This window comes from Anarrhichthys ocellatus, unplaced genomic scaffold, assembly GCF_004355925.1.
Source record: "Anarrhichthys ocellatus isolate YVR2014 unplaced genomic scaffold, GSC_Weel_1.0 scaffold2, whole genome shotgun sequence".
In the NCBI taxonomy this organism is placed as follows: domain Eukaryota; kingdom Metazoa; phylum Chordata; class Actinopteri; order Perciformes; family Anarhichadidae; genus Anarrhichthys; species Anarrhichthys ocellatus.
The window spans coordinates 5,979,654-6,000,740 of NW_022280032.1; the positions used below are offsets into that span (position 1 = coordinate 5,979,654).

The following is a 21,087-nucleotide window of genomic DNA, read 5'->3' on the forward strand; positions in this document are numbered from 1 at the left end:
CAGATAAAGTGAGGAACTCCTTTTTGTTGGGAACGTGATGGACAACAAACAAAAATAATCATCCCTGAAGTATGTTTATGTGTAGAGTTAACCTGAATGTACCGAAGCCAGAGCGAGCTGTGAAATGTACACATGTTTTTGCAACGCAAGAGGATGTCTGGGCCCAATAATGTCTCCACTCCTGCATCATAAACCACTCTGCTGCGCAGCTACAGTATATGCTCAGTATGTTTTAATCACTATATTCTTGACAAAAGGCTGGTTTCATCTTTATACATGGCTCATGTACATTAGTTTGCACCTTTGTAACACATGCAGCTTTCTCTTCTTCCATTACTATTGTAGCAATAGTACTTAAAAATAATTTCCAGCCAGTTCTCCTGTCCATTGGAAGAGCAGGAGGTGGGCTCCCCAATGTGAGTAAATGAATGTGTATGCCCACTAATAAGCTCGACAGGGTTGTATGTGAGGAATTGATTAAAAGTTGTGCCTTCAACAGCATTTTGACAGAAATATGATACATTTGGAAGATGTCCATTTGTATGCTCATGATCATAAGCAAACGAATGGACAGAGGCAGAATGGATTGTTTTTCAAAGGTTGTTTAAAGAGCTGGTTTAAACTTCCTGTTGATGTTTTGATACTTGTTTCCACTGCAAAAAAAACTGGTCACTATTGAACTTTATTGTAATCGACAGGACCAGACGTTCTGTGCAAGGAGAGGGACAGAACTGTAAAAAGATTTACAGCCACCTTTCAAGCCTACCGGGAATGACGTTTAGATGCTTAAAAATAGATTTTGGGTGGAGTATCAATTTAAAATCCATCAAGTTAATTTAAGGCAGAGGCTGTGGAAACACTGGATGATTTCACATTATCCTCAGTAGCTCTGCTTTGCTTCTAAGCAAAGGTTTAAGTTTTTAACAAATTCTTTCAAAATGAGTCAAATTACCTGTAGTTATTTAGTGCCCTAAACCTTTTGGCCCCATACATTAATTCAATTCATTATGTTAGACTTTAGGATGCAAGGAGAAACAAACACCTTTGCTATGTGGATCACCACTGCTGACCTCCTTCCTGCCTTCATGTAGGTTTTTGGGTCACACATCGATGAGAAGAAATTAGGACATGTCTCCAGTAATAGTTTGTTTCTCACTTGTCCCAACTGTAAGAAGACGAGAGTTGGATGAAGTATTTGCAGTTCTGTCCCGCAGTCTGACCCCTGGGAATAATTTGTTTATCCAACTCCACCACTGGATGAAACCAGAAATAACTTTTTAAAGCGGCCGTTGAAAGTCAGGCTTGAGCTCAGGAGACTTGAACTCTGGAAATAGATTAAAGGAACACTAGTAGTGTGTGAGAGACAGCAATCTTGGCCTATTTTGTGAATTGGATGAAGGGTGTTTGCAATGTGAATGTCATACACTTCAGTATTTATCCCCCCCCTGAGACAAATTTATACCTATATGTATTGGCAGTTTCCGTGTCCATGTCCTAATTACACTTTTTAAATTCGAATGACAACACACAGCATAAAAACAAACACGTGTAACTTTCAAGATCCATTTATTTGAGTTGAAACAGTACTACAGAGGCATTGTGTTGAGTAGAAATACACCCGGACGGATGAATTAAGATATTTTACAGGATTTGAGGAACTGTTAATTTCTCACTCACGCCTGACCGCTGCTTTCACAATGAGATGATACCACTCGATTTCGTACAAACAATTCTATTTTTGTGTGCAGTACGACCTGAACACAACACACAGTCTAAAGCTGGCCGAAGCATGAACAGGGAGTATTTGGACAACAAATTAAATGGCTTGATCACCAATAAATACAAGTATAAAAACACATTGATAATAATTTGTATTATCAAAAAAAAATAAAAAATAAGTTCATGAAAGATACCAAAGGCACACAACTTAATCCACCTCGGCAGTCCAGGATCACCAACAGACAAAATAAAACTGTGGCAATAGCCATCAATAGTAATGAGCCTTAACGAAAATAATACTTAAATAACATAATAATACTAATTCATTATTATTGTCATAACAATATCCAGTCAAGTTTTCCTATGATTAGACTTACTGCTAACTAACAGATATGCACCACGTATTTCCAGTTTGGCAGAGTTAAAAGTTTCATCAGCAGATTATTTCCATTGCTTTATTTCCTTTTACTCCTGATGCATTTCGGACCTCCCCGACTTTGGTAGAGGTGCAAATGCAATTTTCTTAGGGTCAGCTATCGATGCATTAGTACATAATCTTGCATTTTGACCCTATGCCAATTCATCTAGTTTTTTTTTTTTTTACTATTTGGAGGTTGCTAATGAACTACTTCTGAACTGAACTTCTCTCACCCACAGGTGTAGCACAACAGATGGAAACTGAGACTACACCAACTTCTTCAGATTTGTCCAGAAATTGTAATACTTCCAGGAAAGGAAGTATTTTCTGCCATAACATAAAGCAATATAAAGTTTCTTATATTTTGGAAAATCAAAAACAGAAGCATAATGAAACAAAAATACTAACATAGTATAATTTTCTCACTGTAAATCCAGTTGACAATAAAATGCAATACAAAAGGCAATAAAATGCAATATAATACGCAACGGGAACTGGAATCAATACCCAGGACCTTTGCTTCACACCAGAGGACCACTGCAAACATTCAACATGTGATCCATTTCCTCTGGGCAATTTACTGCATGTTTTTCCATCCCCATCATGTTAATATTTTGGATGATGTCAGTCACCGTTCTCCCACATTTTGCTGCTGTGGAAAAGTGTAGCACACTTTCTATTGCCATGCAGGACACACAAATCACACACTGACTGACCCTCAAGACAAGCTGTATCAACAGCCCCCGGCATATCAAATAAAAACTCAAAAAGAAAATGAAAACAAACGTGATGTAAAGCCAACGTGGGGATGATTTCATTCACCGATGGGGATTCCCAAGTCAAGGAAAAATCCACAGGACTCCCATTAGTCCCCGACCTATCCATTCCTCTGAATCATGCCAAACCTTCATTACATTTTTGGTATAAAAAAAACTTTCCATCTACTCTTTCTACTCACTTTCTTTACTTTCACTAGTCTACATTACAATTCCTTCAAAACATAAATCTAACTCCTTGACCTTTCCTGTGTTTTACAGGAGAGTCCTCTCTAACCTCAGCACTTTTCCAAGCATCACTCTTTCACACGCTTTTCTTCTCCCTCTAGCTATAAATCTCTACACGCTGCTTCTCTCTTTACTCTCAAATGAAAACAATAGCTGGCTAATTGTGCTTCGTTGACATAATGGACTAGTATACACAGCTGGAGGGCTGAGCACGCAACCGCAGATCCCACCTGTGCTGAGTCGGGCCGGGGCCGATAGAGATCTCTAGCACCAACACGTCTCCAGCCTTTGTCTGAGGAATTTGCTGTATCATCAGCAACCTAAACAAACAATCTTACTTAGCTGTTTTGAAGCGCTTTGGGGAAAATATTAACAAGCCTGACAATAGAAGCCACCTTGTCTTTGGTAACAAAAAAAAAAAAAAAAAAAGATTCTCTCACTAAACAGCCGTTTTTATCAGGTGGCCCCGGAAATGTGAAGCATCTAAGGTTAAGAAAGCCAGGCACATTCCAGGACTGTGAGATGGTGTCTGCCCCATCTCCCTTCACTAAATGCCCCACTAGGTGAGTCCCTCCAGACCTCTGGTGCTGCCAGCAAATCTGTGCTCAACCAAACCACCTAAACTGCTGACGAACTCAAGTATGGGCTTAAAACACTGACAAAGAACACAGAGGAGGTCTCTCAGCGGCGGCCTGTGGGTCCTGGCATATCTGTGTGTGATTCTACATGTGGAAGGAGCGGGGGAGGAAGGAGAGGAGACTGTTTGATCTCAACTTTGAACCCCAAAACAAGTAAAGCTGCTCAGCTGTGCGCTGAAGGCCCTGGGTCTCTCCACATTCACAAACAACATTTAAAAAAAGCACAACTGGTGACAGGTTGGCCTGGCGTTTCCCTCCACTTTAAGGAAATGACATACATAATTTTTTTAATCATGAATCAAAAAAGGCACTTCCTACATATTCCCTAGTATCATACACATATATAGGACATACGCTTTTATGAAGGTATACTTGCCTGCGTGTTTTACAAGCGCAGACACAGTTATATATGCTGAGTATGTATATGTTTCTCATCACAGAGTAACATAATTATATATGTCAGTTCCACACAAAGAGTTGGAGACAAGGAGCTTTGGACTCTTCCAGTAACAGCCAGCGCCCACCAGTTTTGCACTTAAAAACTAAAAAGCTACGAAAATATTAATAAATAATCAGCAATGTCAGTTATTTTTGGAACAAGACCCTGGTTCGTTTCTCTTTTTTTATATAGGAAGTAAAGATCACAAAAGCATGTGCTCTGTGTGAGTTTTAAGGTGCTTTTGTAAACTCAAACTCAAAATGGGTGGCGCACAAGGAGAGCCAACCAGTTTCTGGTTGCTGCGTTTGTGATTCTAACTTGCCTTCTTGCTGAATATGTAAACATGTTGAACACAGCAAAGTCTATGGGCGGGCCAAGAAAGCAGACTGGGTGGCATTCTCTCGCGCCAGCTCCTCTCTAACCCGAGCAGAAGTGTGTACATCAATGTGTGTATGTATGTGTGAAAACACATCATTCACATCATGATTTCAGCCCCATTTGGAAAACCACTACTTCCAAAAGGTGTATCCCAGTAACACACTGGTCGTTAATGCCACCTATAAACATCTGTACACACACATACGCACACACACAGTCATGCTCAATTCCCTCTGCTTCCTCTCTCTCTGCCACCCATCTGTTAGGTGAGGTTACTGCTGATGTCCAGGGCTTGCTGGTACACCTGAGTCATGTCCTCCAGGTCCCCCAGCAAGGAGAAGCTGCCATTGTCCCCCGGGGAGCCTTTCGTTTTGGGGCCGCGGCTGAACTTGGGTCCCTGGAGCGGCGGGGCTGCCTGGAAGCCCTTGAAGTTGGCGAGCTGCAGCAGGTTTTCAGCCGAGGCGCAGGCCCTGATGTTTGGGCGGAGGTGGGGGGTGGAGGAATGCCATTCGGCCCCACTGAGGGAGCTGGGCGACAGGGACAGGACGGAGCTGTCCTCCCCGACTATGCTGGAGGGCCGACTCTGACTGCGGGACAGACCAGAGTCAGTTGAGGGATGAGGCTCACCGAGGACACCGGCTACCGCTGCTGCTGAGGGAGGCCCGCTGTAAGTGGAGTACTTGCCGTTTCGCTTCAAGATGCCCTTTCTCCCCATCACTCTCTTGGTCGGGGAGGTGGCTAGCAGAGACATACTGGCACCCCCTAAAAGCTCGGAGGACTCGCTGCGCTCTGGTGAGGAGTAGTACCCTGATTCCCGCTGTTGGTTGTTCTTTAAGATACCTTTCCTGGGCAGAGAGGGCACCATCTTTGCTGGCGAGCCTCCTCCCAGACTCAGCTCCTCTTCCTCTTGATCTGGACTTGAGGCTTCCTCTTCACCTTCGGCTTGTTGAGGCAGCGCTGCATGGCCCAACTCGACTTCTTCCAGACTGGCAGACCGCTGCTCCCCAGTGACCCTGGTCTTCAAGATCCCCTTGGGTCTCTTCAGACCCGGCTTGTCCTCTGCTTCACAGTGGGCCTCCCCTGCTTCAACATTTTCCTTCTTGGACTTTTTGGGCCTCTGGCGCAGCAGGTGGGGCATGGCTGCAGCCTTGGCTCCAGAACCACGTGGCTCAGTGCGATTCTGCCAGTCGATGAAGCGGGCCAGCATGGGCGAGCCTCCGTGATCGCGTTGGGTCTCGCAGTCACACACACTGTTCTTCCAGCCCCAGTTTACCCACCAGTGGTTGGCTATGTCCTCCACTGTGGCCCGGCGCTCAGGGTTCACCATCAGCATCCAGCGGATCAGTCCTCGGGCATCTGGCAGGAAACAGAAGAAGAATAATCTGTAAGCCGTCTCATACTGCACAACACTTGGCATAAAAATCTATTCACATTATACCCTATTACGAGAACTTGATTGGAAGAGTGAGATTAATTAAGAGGCTTTTGAAAATGACTGAAGTGCTTATACATCCTTAATTAAAGTCACTAAATATGTTTCATGTTATTTTTCCATTGTTCAGTGTAAACCACAATAATGCAGCTTCAGTTAAATAACACAACAACACGGGGCAGTGATGAAATTCACACCATGTGAGTGTCTTTAGTTGAGTGTCATTCAGAACTCAATAATAATAGGCATAAAAACACTTTTTGTTAAAATGAGTTTTAAATGGATTTTTGCACCTAGTTCTTACTATATGATTGAGTTCCATTAGACTTAAATCAAACTGTTAATGCGTAACCAAAAGGCAACGAGTAGTATGACAGGTTTGTAGCTTATGATATATTATTGAGTTTATTTACTGTCTGGCCAAAAAAGCATCATACATAATGGATTGTGCAGATATATGTGTATATTGAGAGTACTCTGATCAATATTCCATTCAACAGTTCATGGACTTTCAAGTATTTTCTGGAATTTCCATAAAGCGAATGCTGTACAATTTATAGACAGAAAGATGGGGGTCAATGGTTTCAGTTTATGACAAACGGTGTATCTCACTGACTAACTGCGGTACAGCTGAACTAGATTTTGTCAAGTATTGTTTATGATATAGTTTTATAAAAGGGCACTGGGATCCAGTGTGTTTTCAGAGCATGAGATAAAAAACAAAGAGAAATACAAACAAAGGTTCCTGCAGTACCTGATGACTGAGCGGGCTCTTTGTACTCGCCGTTGCTAATCTGGCGAATGAGGTTCTTGTGGTCTCCACCATCAAATGGCATTGTCCCGTAGACCAGGGTATACAGCAGCACCCCAAGAGCCCAGCTGTCCACCTGGGGAAAGCAAAAACTACACGGTTATAAACTAGTTCATTCAATCATACGTGGTGCACACACTGGCAGCGGGCCAATAAAACAAGACGTTTGAGGTGTGTTAGATTTGGTGTTCTGCAATGGAAATAGTCTTCATGTTTTGATTGAATTAAAGTGAATGTTTCAGCTCTACTCGACATCAGAGCAGACTTATTAATTATACTTTGAGTTAGACTTTGACATGAATAAGCACTACAATCACTTCTTCACGCTAACACCACACAAGAACATCTCTGTTCAGGAGCTTGTATAGCTACAGTGATTCTCCGGCGCAGCCTTCACAGAAATGATGACAAATGCCGGTACGCTGGTGGGAAATGGCTTGTTTTCAATAAATCCTGTCCTCCAAACCCCCCCCCCCCCACTCTCTCCTGCTCTGCCAGGCAGAAGCAAGCACTTTTTTGACCACCAACCTAATGCATTTTGGCTTTCTAAGTAAGCGGTTACATAAGACTTTGTGTATGGGGCATGAGGAGGTGCAGAGCCACGTGGGTAGTGGTGGGAGTGGAAGAGGGTAATGAGTCCAGCACAGATGGCAGAGTCGTGATATCCTGGCCCCTGATGACTCGCTGCAGACACGCTGCCATTTATTCGTCAGCAGATGACCTGACTCAGTGTGTGTATGTGAGAGTGTGACAAAGGGGGAAATGTGATTTGTGTGTGTGTGTGTGTTGACTGTGGCTAAGGGAGGATGCGATGTTCTGAGGAATGAACGTCCGATGGCGGTAGCTCAAGCTTTGAGACGTAGTCTAGGAAGAGGAAATCAGATAGGGCTGGTTAAAGAGCTAGTGTACTTCCTCTAAGGGTCTGGACCCACTTCAAGAATGTCTCTCTCTTCTGTTGCCGTTGGTCCATTCCCGAGGGCGAGACAGGGCACGCACTATTGTTGTGTTCTAATTCCGTTGCCTGTGTTTGCTGTAATTTGTGGCCTCACCCCAACCGGGGCTTCTGTCATTTTGATTGCAATCGGACTACTGTAGTTTTTAGCACTCTGGAGTAAATTATAGTGAATTACCCTAAATTGAATGGTTGGACTTGAATATCTAAAAATGCAAGTTTTTTCCCGTTTTGTTGCTTTGCTTTATGTAACTGATGCAATTTTAGAGGCGACGCCCTTCAGAATGAGTATAGAATTGCCAGATACGTGGCTTTGGGGAGACATTTTCACTCTTTCTTTCACCCAAAACTATTTAACTTTGACCATGAGCGTCTCTTTGAGGTTGTGGAAGCTCATTCCGATCCCATTAGGATGAAGAGAAAGTGAGGAAAAACTATCCTCCAGTTCCTCACTTCAAAGGACCCAGACATTGTGGGAAGTGGAGGACAGGGAAGGGATGCAGACAGTATCTGAGCTGACCCACTGCGGAGATGCAAGAGATGCCTCCCTCTGACTGGAGACTAACAGTAATCCCATCAAAGAAGCAGAAAATAAAGCTTATCCACCTCTTTGTGTATGGATGTGTGATATGTGATGATGATAATCACTAGTGAGATAATGATGAAAGCTATCTAAGGTGAGCAATCTGGGAGGTTCAAACCAAATTTAACAACCAGGGAGAACAATGATAATGATGGATACATAAAAGGAAATCCTGTCCTGGAATTAAGTTCACACACAAACAGCTGGGGTTTTAGTTATTGTCATTGTTCACTGGGCCTCACCTCTGGGCCATGGTAAGGTCTCCCATTGACGATCTCCGGTGAAGCGTAGAGCGGGCTGCCGCAGAAGGTCTGCAGCAGCTTGTCCTTATGGTACAGGTTGGACAGCCCAAAATCAGCAATCTGTGGAAACAGGGGTACGTCTGAATTTTACCGTAGCCATGTGATTGTTTATCCCTCACACAAGGATCATTTGAGGTGGGGGATTTCAGTCACAGATCAAGGGGCAAACGTACCTTAATATTACAGTTTTCATCCAGTAGCACATTTTCCAGTTTCAGATCCCTGTGAACCACTCCATTCTGAAAGACAACGAGTAAAACAACACAGTAATGATTGATTGATGGTCGATGCATTATTCACTAGAGATGGATCAGAGTGATAAACAGTCCATTGTAGTAAGAGATGATTTACTCATGCAAAGCAAGCTCGTAGCTCTCGGGGGAAATCAAGGCAAGCCTATTGGGCTCGTACTCTTTAATTGGAGTTGTCCCCTCTGGGGTCTTTATTCTGACATCTGCTGTGATCTTCTTTTCAAATTGACTCACATGTGTCACATAAACATGAGCCTGTAATTACTAACATGTATGAATTATGTTCTCACAACATCTAGGGATTAAAAAACAACTATACTGTTCATGTTAAGGCCTGGGTTTAAAAAACAAGAAACCTTGGAATTAACATGTGGTATGCAGACAGACAGACCCAGCTCAGATTGGGAGGAGTGACTTCACCAGTCACTCCTCCCCCCCCGGGGCTGTGCTCTGCATGGCATCTCCCATTGGTCATTGCCTGGCAGGGAGCTCATGTCCACATGATCCTGATTGGCAGACACAAGGAAGAAATGGTTGTTTGCTTGTTGTGTCAGTGACTCACACCACCGCACCCAGTGGGAGGCTGTGCTTGGTGGTGATGAGTCATCATTCATGGCAGTCTGGGACTCTCCTATCTGAGGCTCATGACATCATCCCTATCTCCAGCTGGGAAGAGGATGACAAGGGGGGAGCCCATCCAAACAAGCCCTGGCGACCTTGAGGTTTTGATGGGAGTTAGTGAGGTGTGGCTGCAGCTAAATATCTGGGGAAAAGCTTTGGGGGTATCTCGGGACATCCATCAGCGTGTTTCAACAGATGAGGACAGAATTAATGCCGGGTCTGTTTGGCGCACTGTAATCGGAGTGTAAGCCTGAATTAAAGTGGCCTGTGTTCCTTCTTCACTCAGAAACAGATGACTCCCAAACACGAGCGCCAACAAAAGCATACTGTGTAGGGCCTGCCGATTAACATGGCTATAAGGCGTATGGTGGAGGTGCATGGTTAATGTTACAATAAGCATGCCGTGGCCTAGAAAACAAAGTCCGGATGTGTGTGAGAGAGCTAATGAGAGAAGGTGAACAAGAGACAGAATGTGCATGTTTTTTTTCTTCTCTATGTGTAGTATGGTATGGATTTTCTCACCTTGTGGCAGTGGTGCACGGCGGAGACTATCTGTCTGAAGAAGTGTCGCGTCTCCCGCTCGCTCAGGCGCCGCCGCTCACTGATGTAGTCATACAGCTCGCCTTTGCTGGCGTACTCCATCACAATCACGATCTTGTCCTTGTTCTCAAACACTGGGAAATGATAAAACAATTGGTGTCCGTTAATATCTACTTTCAACGGCAAGAGAGGTGGGAGCACAACTTGTAAAGTCGTTCCACGTTAATTTGAACATATTAGAATCACAAATGGACATTGTTATGTGGAAAGCAGAATCAACCAGTTCACCCCCCCTTTAGTTTTGGAGCAAGAAACAAATTCCAGAGGAGCACATTACATCTCTGTATTTCTCCCAGGGTTACATCACCCAAACCCCACCTAGTGTGTCTGGCTCCTTCACAACAAAGCAAGGAGGGGTTGTTAACTCAATCAAGCCCACTCCTCAGAGACCAGAGCGAGTGGAGAGCAGTGAAAACCGAGATAAAGCAGGAACCAAATCAAGGAGAGAAAAGGTTCACTTTGCAGACAGAGGGTGCACCACAGTGTCAAGCGATGCCCTTGACACATCGCATTATGTCAACACATTTTACAACACACTCCCACATTCTTAACCACTATACTGAGTGTCTATATCACATAAATGATTGTGTAACGCTATATTGTGGCAACACAGCGCGACTTTCCCTTCTCACAGCAGACCTGGGCTCATATCAGGAAAATGAATGCGTTACTCAATACGGGTAAGAGCATACCCTGCTTATTCTAAGAGAATTCAACTGTCTTGTGTATTTCTGTGTGTGAGTCATAATGAGCGCCGAGCTAAATTCATTTAACTAATCATGTATCTTTCTGTTTACGAGTTAAAGTCCAAGTCCAACATAATTGAAATGTCTTTTACGTTAACTGAGAGTAGCACTTGAATTAAAAATGGTGACTTGTTGCACATCTGGTGAGCAGAGATGGTAATGTTATTACAGTTGTGTTACTGTAATGCCTTCCCATCCCACTGCAGTCACCAAACATATCATTCTGTGTCAGTATTTAGCCTTCTAGTGTATAATTTCAACTTGGCAACATACTTCTCTCCCTGCACCTTGGCATGAAGGGAATGAAAATGGTTAGGCGGGGAGAGAAGGACAGAGAGAAGGACAGAGAGAAAGGCTGAGGAGATGACAACAACACAGTCAGTCATGTTGCAACGTATTGTGTAGGTTGATTTTCCCACACAGCAGGGTCACCGGGGGTGAGGGCCTCTGCTTTCTGCACCCTTGAGTGAGCACCTTCATAGTTTGTCACACTACTTTCCTCACCCCCGCCCAATCTCAGGGTCTTTTAAAAGATATAATCCTCTACAAAAACACACAGTTGCTGAGTGATGGTAATGCTCTCTGATTGGGACTGTCTGGCCGCTTGGGGAGTAACAGACGGGATGTAAGCCAAGCACCTGGGAGGGCAGAGCAGAAGCAGCCCTCTGACTGGTGGACAGAGCGGTGACTTGGACTGACATTCGTGGTGAGCCGTGGAGGGGTTGTGCTTCGAGAGCCGATACTCAGCTTGCACTCGCATTTACCTTTGACCCCTGGTGGTGAAGTAATTACCTGGCTTACATAACTCGGGTTTGTTACAGCCCGTTGAGCACACCAGCCACCGCTGCAGCCTCGCTGTCACTCACCAGGCTTTGTTCACAGGCCGAGCCCTCAGATCTGACTTATTAGCACCTATTGTCCTATTATCTTCACTGACGATGTTGCAAGCTTGCAAAAGGGACCAGAAGATTACTTTGACAAAGTGTAACACAGAGGAGTAGTGGAGTACTATTGATGCAGACAATAAATAAGCAAGCATTGAAAACTTCAAACTTTTTGATTAACTCAACAAGTTATTTATTGAATTGTTTATTATTTACTGAACTTAGCTACCATGACAAAAGATCTTCAGAGTTTAAATTACTATCCAGGCTTATGTCACCTTTAGAGAATGCAGTAAAATGAATACAATAAAACTTCACTCACAGCATGTGTGTGTCTGTTCAAAATGTATACCTCCTCCGTATTTCCCTTTCCCGTTAAAGGAATAGTTCGACATTTTAGGAAATACACTTAATCGCTTTTTTGCTGAAGGTTAGATGAGGAGATCAATACCACTGTTTTCTGTACGGTAAATATACATCGTGCTACTAACATGTTAGTTAGTTAGATGTATTTTTGCATTTACAGCATTCTTTGGGGTTGACTAGTTGTCTTAAATGGTGGGCACTAGGGTACCTAGCCTGAGGAGCAAAGAGCAAAATCTGCTTTTAAATGCCCAGCACAGCATGCTGATGGATGCAGAATGTGAGGGAGTGGTAAAAAATCAATCTTCACAAACACATCTGGTTCAGCTTTGCTTCACACAAGGCAGTTAGCAGGGGCTGTTGAAGAGGGTGTTGCCGGATACAGAAATCGCGGGGCCTCCTATATGTCTCTAAAGCAAGGCTGGGTGGAGGCCAGGCCACAACAGTAAATGGTGGGTTTGAAGAGAAACACCAAAGAGCGAGAGCATTGAGTCTGGTCGGGTTTGTTGGTGGAGTAGGCCGCTGATAAAGGAAGGCAGCACACAGAGGAACACCACGCAGCCTCCTCGGAGTTTATAAAAATTGGGTGTTCTTTTAATCATTCTCCCACAAAACACATACAACTTGGCTGCACTTTGGCCCTCCAGCTGACTGCTGGCACGTTCCCAGGACAAATAGTTATGTTTGTTGCATATTCACTTTGCCGATAACAATCTGGGGACTTTGACACCGAACAAAGGACAGTGGGTAAGCCAGCTTGGGCAGTAGCACACAACCGGCTGCCATTGTGCCAGGGCAGCTATCCTGAAAAGGGCATATAAACCGTTGCTTTGTTGACACAGGCATAAAAAAATAAGTCACAAGTCACAAATCACGTGAAACCGACTCACGCCGCAGCGCCTTGTGACTTTAATTGCCTGCACATACACCCAGACTACATTATAAGAGATGATTAATTGCATGCAATATGTTGACAGAATTCAATGGGAATTGTTCAAACTTTACACTCACCATTAATCCTAATCTATGTTTTCTTCCAGTGAAGTTAAGGTCATTCAAAGGGGCTCGTATTTAAAGAAGGAGCCGTTTGAGCCTGACTTGAAGGCTTTGATATTTAGAGAGAGTTGCTTCCTGTGGTAGATATATGCTGATGTTGCTCCAGGGAAGGCTTAAGGTCTTTCCTCCCTCTGCATAGCACAGTCAGACAGGGTGCATGCCTGGGTGACTAAGGTCAATTCAGCATCTCCCTTGATATACACACAGGCTCATACATAGACACAAGTATACAAAGACACATATGTGCAAACACACACACACATACACAAGAACAGTCTGGCTCCCAGCTGCAGTTGTCTCTAAGTATCAGCAGATGTCTGGCCCTGAGATCAAAACCAGAGAAGACAAGAGATGAGACCTCTTAGATGTGGGAGAGGCAATCCCTTAGAATACCACCCTTCTTACACACACAAACTTTCAACGCACATGTGCACACACACCCACTCAGAGAGATCCAGGTGCACCCCGTGAAAGCCATCCAGACTTTTACGGGCCCAGGCAGCCAGACAGAGCAGATGAGATGAATAACATCCCAGAGCTGTAGTCCAGGTCTTATTATGACATCTGCATGTCATAACATGACAATCCTGCAGCTCGGCCACAAGTGCTGAATGAGTTGAGGGGAGAATTTTGGACATATGGGCAAACGGGCGTGTATGATTTCTCGTGTGTCTTTTTGCAGGTATGTAGCAAGCCCTCACCTTCATATATAGAGATGATGTGTGGGTGGCGGAGGGCTGACATGATCTCAATCTCTCGACGGATGTGAACCATGTCCTGCTCGTCCTTGATCTTCTCCTTCCGAATTGACTTGATAGCCACCTGGAAACAGAGGGCAGAGGACGCTTTGATCAGCTGACTTATAGAGTAACATAACATTTAGATTTCGCAGTAACAGAGCTTGGGTGCCACACAATTTCCTTTTTGTCCGCTTAAACTGATTACATAACTCCATTGATTTCATTTGGAGCGGGAAAATAAGACTAAAACATATTTATATTCACTATCTTATCAGTGCACTTTAAAATGTACATGGCTCACACAGATTACATACTGCACACTATGTGACGTCTGTCTGCCTCAGTAAAAACATGTGAGCCAACTCAGTATGTACTGTACTGCTACATATCTTTCCTTAATACACTCAATCAACCTCATTTACCCCCCTCAGGGCTCCTGTAGGGCCAGCATAACGACCTCTGACCTCCTCACCAGGCCTTGCTGTTATGACAGCCACATGAGTCAAACAAGGTAGGAGGTGTCATCTTAGTCTCACACTGTGTAATTTACTCAGCCTCTTTTCTGTATGAAGCAAAATGAAGGTTAAAAACAACCTGACATGTGATGCCATAATGGAGGCTTGCTTTGTCCTCTTTCAGGGCCTGGGCCTACATTTAACCAGGTATTAGTCAGTGTCTGGGCCGCGTCTCTCATCTGGGCCCCCCCGACCCGTCTCTAACAGAGAGATCAGATGTCAGATTCCACAGCAAACCGTCTTCTCTCAGAAACAGCTGAGGACGACGAGTATCATGAAAAGGAGGGACGGTAGTTGTTAAATGTTCATGGTCCCTGGAGGAAGGCTGGGAGGCAAGGAGGTCAAGAGTGCTCCTCCATAAATCATCAGACGTCAGTATTAACCTACACAGCCGTGCTTCCTCCCCCGTCGAAAAGTCCTTGAGAAGACACTACATCACTACCCGGTCTTCTTATTTTTAGTCACTCTGATTAACAACAGCTAATGGCCTACTTTTGAAATAGCCTGAAAAGCTGGCCTGCTGGGAGTTTTATGGAGGAATCTGGAGAATGGGCAGGGGTTGAGGAAGTGATTCAGTCTACTTGCCTTGCCAATGGGCCTGCTACATGAGGTTCAACAGTCAACAACTACACTTGATTTGACGATTTTTCACTGTCATGGCAATGCCACCGGGGTAAGAGTCGACTGCAACTGGATGCATTCAAACCTCCGGCCTGTGTCCTCCTTAAATGAGAGGTTAGGGGCCTTTTTCCAAAGAAGCTATTGAAGAGTACACAGTCTAGCACATGTCACTATAATTGTAGCCTAAACATTCTGGATTGAGTCCTGAGTTTGCTTTGATCAGGCCTCTATAGAGTCTGTTAGCTCTGAATTCTGTTAGTTTAAACTTTTGTCCTTTCCTTGTGAAGCGGTGGTATTCTGAGGAGCCCAGCTTTATTCCATTCAGCAGAAACCACAGGCAGTAGCGAGTGCCAAGCTAATTACCGAGTACATCAATAAAAATAACCCCAAACCGGAATGGTTCCCTTCCAGAGCATGCCTTGATTACATAGAATTTAAAGAAATGATACCATAATAAACAAAATTGGGTCCAGGGGGTCCACATGCTGTGTACATAATTGGGGAAAGTTGTTTGTGTCTTAACACTGATGTGTTTCCTTACCTCATCAGATTCATCAACATTTTATCACTGATTCCCAAAACGTAAGTAACATTTTTGACTTTGGTGTTTAACAGTGAGGCAGAATGTGAGTCACTTTCCTGGATTTAATGTCGGAACTATTTCAGGAATTCATTAATTTAGGCAACAACAAGAAATTACCTCCAAATGTTACTTGCAAAGGCAAGAGAACTCTACAAATACTGCTGCTGAAAACCAAAAAGTTTTTACCCCCCCCCAAAAAGGGTAATCAATCTTTAACAGCCATGATCTTGATTCCACACTGCATATTAACTCATTGAATGAGCCAGCTCTCCCACATTGGGCTTGAGACAAAGCCATGCATCTCTGGTGTATCTCCTCATGTTCCCCTGCCCTGACCCCGATGCGGATCGTTAAACAGGACTTCAGATCAGCCACTTGCCAGCTGGCCTGGCCGGCTGACACAGCTACGCTTGTCCTTAAGTGGATCCCTATTACTGTCACTCACAGTAAACAGGCGCTGCACTGCTGCCCACGCCGGCCCCTGCCAGGTATGGGGCCGGGCCTCATCTGCCCCCTCCCCTCCCCGTCTACAACAGAGCTGTTTGAAGTGAAAGTCCATGTTTTGCTTCGGTAGAGCCTGACATCTTCCTGTGCTTTCTCAGGCCATTAAAATAGATGAAGTATTCATCACAAGCTCACCCTTCTCTGCTCTCTCTAAAGATCACGATCATCTGTTGTGTTGCAAGTGTGTGTGTGTGTGTGTGTGTGTGTCCGAGTCAGAGTTAGGGGGGAGACAGAGAGAGTGAGTGGGAGGGAAGAGGCCCATCACTTTTCCAGAGAACTATATTCTCAAACACAGCCAGGAATCATAATACCTCATCAACGGCACCACATATAGCAGAGGAATGTCAGTGTCGTCCCCCCCCTCGTACCTCTCCAGTGAATCCATTGTTGGGGAATGATGTAATCTGGTGCTTTAAGCTCGTACTAATATAACTCTCTAACCTCTTTAACTGAGGCTGTCCCTGTCTTGTTATGGTGGTGGGCTTCCCTGTGTCTCTGTGCAAACTACCCACCCCCTCCGGTGTGCGATGGATCCCCCATACAGGATATTAACCTTCCCCTTCAATCTCATTTCCTGCTGTGGATGGCCTTTCAAGTGTCACTGCCCATTTTAGACCCGGCTGTCACCACAACCTTTATACTATAGTCACCTAGATGGCAAATACTACATTACGACACACAGTGTCTTTCTCTCACGGGTACACAAACATGACACACATCTTCTAAAGCAGAGGTTTTCTTTTTTTTTAGACTTATAAGTCTTTTTTTCACTTCCATAGTCTTAGTTATGTGAAAGAACAACACAACAGACATTATTAGACCTGTACATATTATCATATAACATATTTGCAGACTCTATGAGGTTTGTTGGATCAGAATGTCATCCAGGAACTATTATACTGTAGATTTAAAAATTGCATTTGAAAACTTTTCATGGACCCACTGTCAGCATGCCACGGACCACTGCGGGACCTCGAACCCCACACTGAGAACAGCTGTTCTAGAGGCTCGTGCACACGTCACATATCCCCACTATGATCTCTATGATCAATTGCACTCCTCCATATAATGTTGGGTTTCCACTGAGCTGCCAAGCACTACGACATATGGCTTTGCAGATTAAAGCAGACAGTCACTCAGTTCCACTTTCGCTGACACACTAAATGTGCCCACATCTAATCAATCTTCCCCAAGTGCCTTCAGCTCATTCCACACATGTGGATACAAACAGTCGCACACTAAACTTTCTCAGTCCGTCTGCTCGACTCATTTGGTTTGAGGAAACGAACCAGGAAAAGGTACAGGGGGTAGTCGAGACGATTGCATAACAGTCTCACCGCACGGCTGTATCTGCCATACGGACACAAGGGACTAACCTGGAGTCAGAGGCCAAGTAAACTCTAGCAACACAGCGCCAGACACACGTGGCCCGTGAGGCAGCCGGCAGTCATGCTCTGTCTGTTTTTCTGCTGGTACTCCATGAGCAGAGGCGTTGATTCTCAAAGGACTTCCCCTAAGATATACAAACTCCCACGTGAAACACAGTGGTGCAAGGAAGCCCTATACTTTACCGAGATACTATTTAAAGTCTAAATGCTACGCTCAGGAAATTGCAGCAGATTACAGGAGAGTGGAAGCCATTGGGCCAGTGAGTTTTGACCTACAAAGGGTTATTTGTATACTGACAGGTGTTTCTATTATTTTGCCCACCCCATTTCTATCAGTGAGGGTAGGCTAAGTGACAGAAACACCTGTCTGTGTAATATAATACAGATTGATAGCACCATGAACAACAGCCTCCAAACTAACCATGAAATTGATTCGATGCCTCTCTAAATCTGTACATTATAACCCTCATGAAGGTAGGATTTTGATTAGGGGGCGTAATTGAATTGAACTTAATGTAAACATTTTAATACCAGCATGGTTTTAGAAACACTACAAAAGCACACAAATCTGTGAAGAATCTAGTGTGAGTGGCTGTCAAATACTGTTAATCGTTAAAACAATACATTTCAGAAGCCAAACAATTTGAGCCAATTTCACTTATCTCCTTGAAACAATATCTCAAACTCAGAGTGTCAAAATTATTTATTTTGACCCTTCCAGTCAAATAGTCAGTATAAGTATTGTGCAATTTTACAGTGGATGCGAAATGCTTCCCGTTAGAGCGGCTGCCATGGCAATAATAAATAAGAAAACATACCGGAGAAAGGACAAGGAGCCAAGTGAGACAGGCCAAGTGAGAGCAGCCCCACCGAAGGGTTTATGGCTCCCTTATCAAGCATGCAGGAGTTATGAAACCATTGGGGGACATTGTTGACCTATGAGTTTCCCCCTGGCTTTCTCAGAGCTCATGGAAAGCACCTCACATCCTGCCAGAATGGGCAGAGGGGTCAAATTTTGCCACAGGGGGAAATAAAATAATATTTGGAAACACGGGCTGGCCAGTACATTACAGCAGATGGCTGGCACAGAAAGACATATAAATATAAATAGATATAAATAGAGAGAGAGAGAGATTGTACATAAAGAAACAGAAAGTGTTGGACTGACTCATGCAAAAACACTCTCCCAGCAAAATACAAACAAAACCGAAAGGATGTGTCTGAAACATTGAACAAAAAAAATGTGAGTGAGCCCAAGTATCTCTGGGGGACTGTCAGCTGTTTTCCATGATGTTTACAGTCTGAGACCCCTGAGTCGCATCTGTCAGTCAGTAGCCGGATTTGCACTCAGGCATCCGGTCTTGAGGCCCCACATAGGACATGGCGTGTGCAGCCACAACTCCCTGGACCCATGGGCCCTTTTGAGCAGAGGGGGAATTCCCAGGGGGGCAGGACATGCACACGCCTCTGAGAGCAACAAAGCACTTATTATGGGAGCAATGTTTCTTTTTCTGTAGTGGCTACAGCATGTACAACAAAGCGCCTGGGCGAACTGAAAGCATCATGCCAGATGTTTACAGCTGCTCAAAGCGCCTCTTAAGTGACTCACCTCTCTGCCGGAGCGTCGCTCGATGGCCTTCTTCACTTTGCCGTAGGTGCCTCTTCCCAGCGTCTCCAGCAGCTCGTAGCGGTGTTTCAAATTGTGCTTGTGGTGGTGCTTCTTCACGCCGGGATTTCTCCGTCCATCACCGCTCGCCGGGGTGTCTTCGGCCGAGCTGCCGGCAGGCGGGGATGGAGCTGGAGGTGGAGGGGAGAGGTCACCTCCCGCCGGTTTGCCCGCTGAGGTTTGGCCCCTCTGGGCCTGGGGACGGGCTGCCCCCCGGTGGGGCGATAAATAAGCGGTTTCCATCTCACTAGGGAAGTGTTTAAACAACCTCCCCCACTGTTAAATATTTCAAACTACCTACCTAAAGTAAATTGATAATATAATACTTAAAAAGGTCTAATAATAGTAATAATAAATAAATAAATTACAAGGAATAACGCGTAGCCTACTAGTCATAGCCTATTATTACATGTGGAAACTGACATTTCCAGATTGTCTGGGTTGATCAATTGGCTTTGATCAGTTATTTGCTCCTCCTACCTATTCATGTTATTATCGCTTTAATCCTAATCAATCTACTAATGGATTAATCGCACGAGTCTATAAGGACATTATCGGTACATAATTACCTAATACATAGTCCTGTATCACAGGATAAAAAAATAATTATAGTGCCAATATGTAATAAAATATGTTTTCAGATTTCGACAGCAGGCAGCATGCCGGAACCTGAATTGGTTGGATTCAAATATGATATATATATATAGATATATCTATATATATATCTATATATATATTTATATATATATATATATATATATATATATATATATTGGCTATAATGTATGTGCAAGCTCTATCCCAATAAAATAATAATAATAAAAAACGACTAAATCAACGGGTCTGATCTCACTCCTCGGTCGACTTGCATGATCTAGCTGTGTATAACTGTGGCTCGTTCACCTTATCTATCGTCCTAAACGCTGCCAACATCACCGACTCACATCTGAAAGGCGAGAAAGCTGCGACGAAACCGGCGTTTTGGATGAAGATGACCCTCATTTTGCCCACGGCCCAGGTAACGGCTCCTCATTCATCTGGGCTCTGTCTATTGTGCGACTGCATGCTCCGTGCAGTGGTCGACGGTGGTAGAGGTGCGCTGTGATCGGACACTATCTCAAGCTGAGACGTTTTGGATATTGCCATGGTCGTTTTGCTGCTCCCTTGCTTGTTCTTCTTCTTCTTCTTCGAGTTCCTTTCTTCTTGCTTCTCCCCTTTCTCTCTCTATCCTTAACGTGAGACGCTGTGAATAAGACTTGCGAGAGGATCCGAGACCGGAGGCGGGGTTTACGCAGACCTCCTCCTCCTCCTCCTCCTTCCCTGTCTTTCCTCCTGCCTTCCCTCTTTGTGTTCTCTTCCCCTCTCACATCTCTGATATGAATTCAGGGGCGTAGCTGGGAATCATGTGGACACGAGGTGACCCCCCCCCCCCCCCCTAAACTGGCATTCTTTCTAATGGCCAGCAGGGAGCGACTCCATTGGTCACAAATAGAAGTCTATGAGAAAATGACCCTACTTCTCAGTTAAATTGTTACCTCATTAATCATTGTAAATATGACTTTATGGTCTCAATTGCTAGTTTCAAGTCTTCTACAATTCATTTAGTAAATTATGGTCCAGTTTAGATTATAATTGACAATGAAGCAGGGTATGCTTTAGGGCGTGGCTAACTTGTGATTATACCACTCTCATTTCTCACTCTCGAGAGACTCCCTGACTAGTCAAAATATTCTACTTTATTCGAGGTCAACCTCGACCATCTCACGAGAGTTTCGTACGTCGAAGGTTTCCATAGACACGACTGGTAAAGGTGAGAATGTGAACACACACTTACAGACAATTGTTGATGAACTGGAAATTGAAAAAATCTAAA

General features: G+C 44.2%; 1 protein-coding gene across 1 annotated transcript; it reads right to left on the minus strand.

Annotated features, from left to right (window-relative positions):
- Window positions 1-1,549: 1,549 nt before the first annotated feature.
- nuak1b (NUAK family, SNF1-like kinase, 1b) lies at window positions 1,550-20,556 on the minus strand. The gene is made up of 8 exons (XM_031864038.1): window positions 20,159-20,556; window positions 19,158-19,461; window positions 13,899-14,019; window positions 10,071-10,222; window positions 8,850-8,915; window positions 8,617-8,736; window positions 6,783-6,915; window positions 1,550-5,952 (listed from the first exon to the last, which is right to left on the minus strand). Exons 1-8 carry the CDS (start codon window positions 20,245-20,247, stop codon window positions 4,859-4,861), a joined length of 2,079 nt encoding a protein of 692 aa, XP_031719898.1. The 5' UTR covers window positions 20,248-20,556; the 3' UTR covers window positions 1,550-4,858.
- Window positions 20,557-21,087: the final 531 nt, after the last annotated feature.

Coding starts and splice junctions, on each gene's coding strand:
- nuak1b (XM_031864038.1), bottom strand. CDS start 20,247: ATGAGGAGCCGTTACCTGGGCCGTGGGCAAAATGAGGGTCATCTTCAT. Junction 8,737..8,849: donor ATGAAAACTGTAATATTAAG/GTACGTTTGCCC, acceptor CTGTTTCCACAG/ATTGCTGATTTTGGGCTGTC. Junction 5,953..6,782: donor AGAGCCCGCTCAGTCATCAG/GTACTGCAGGAA, acceptor GTTTCCTGCCAG/ATGCCCGAGGACTGATCCGC.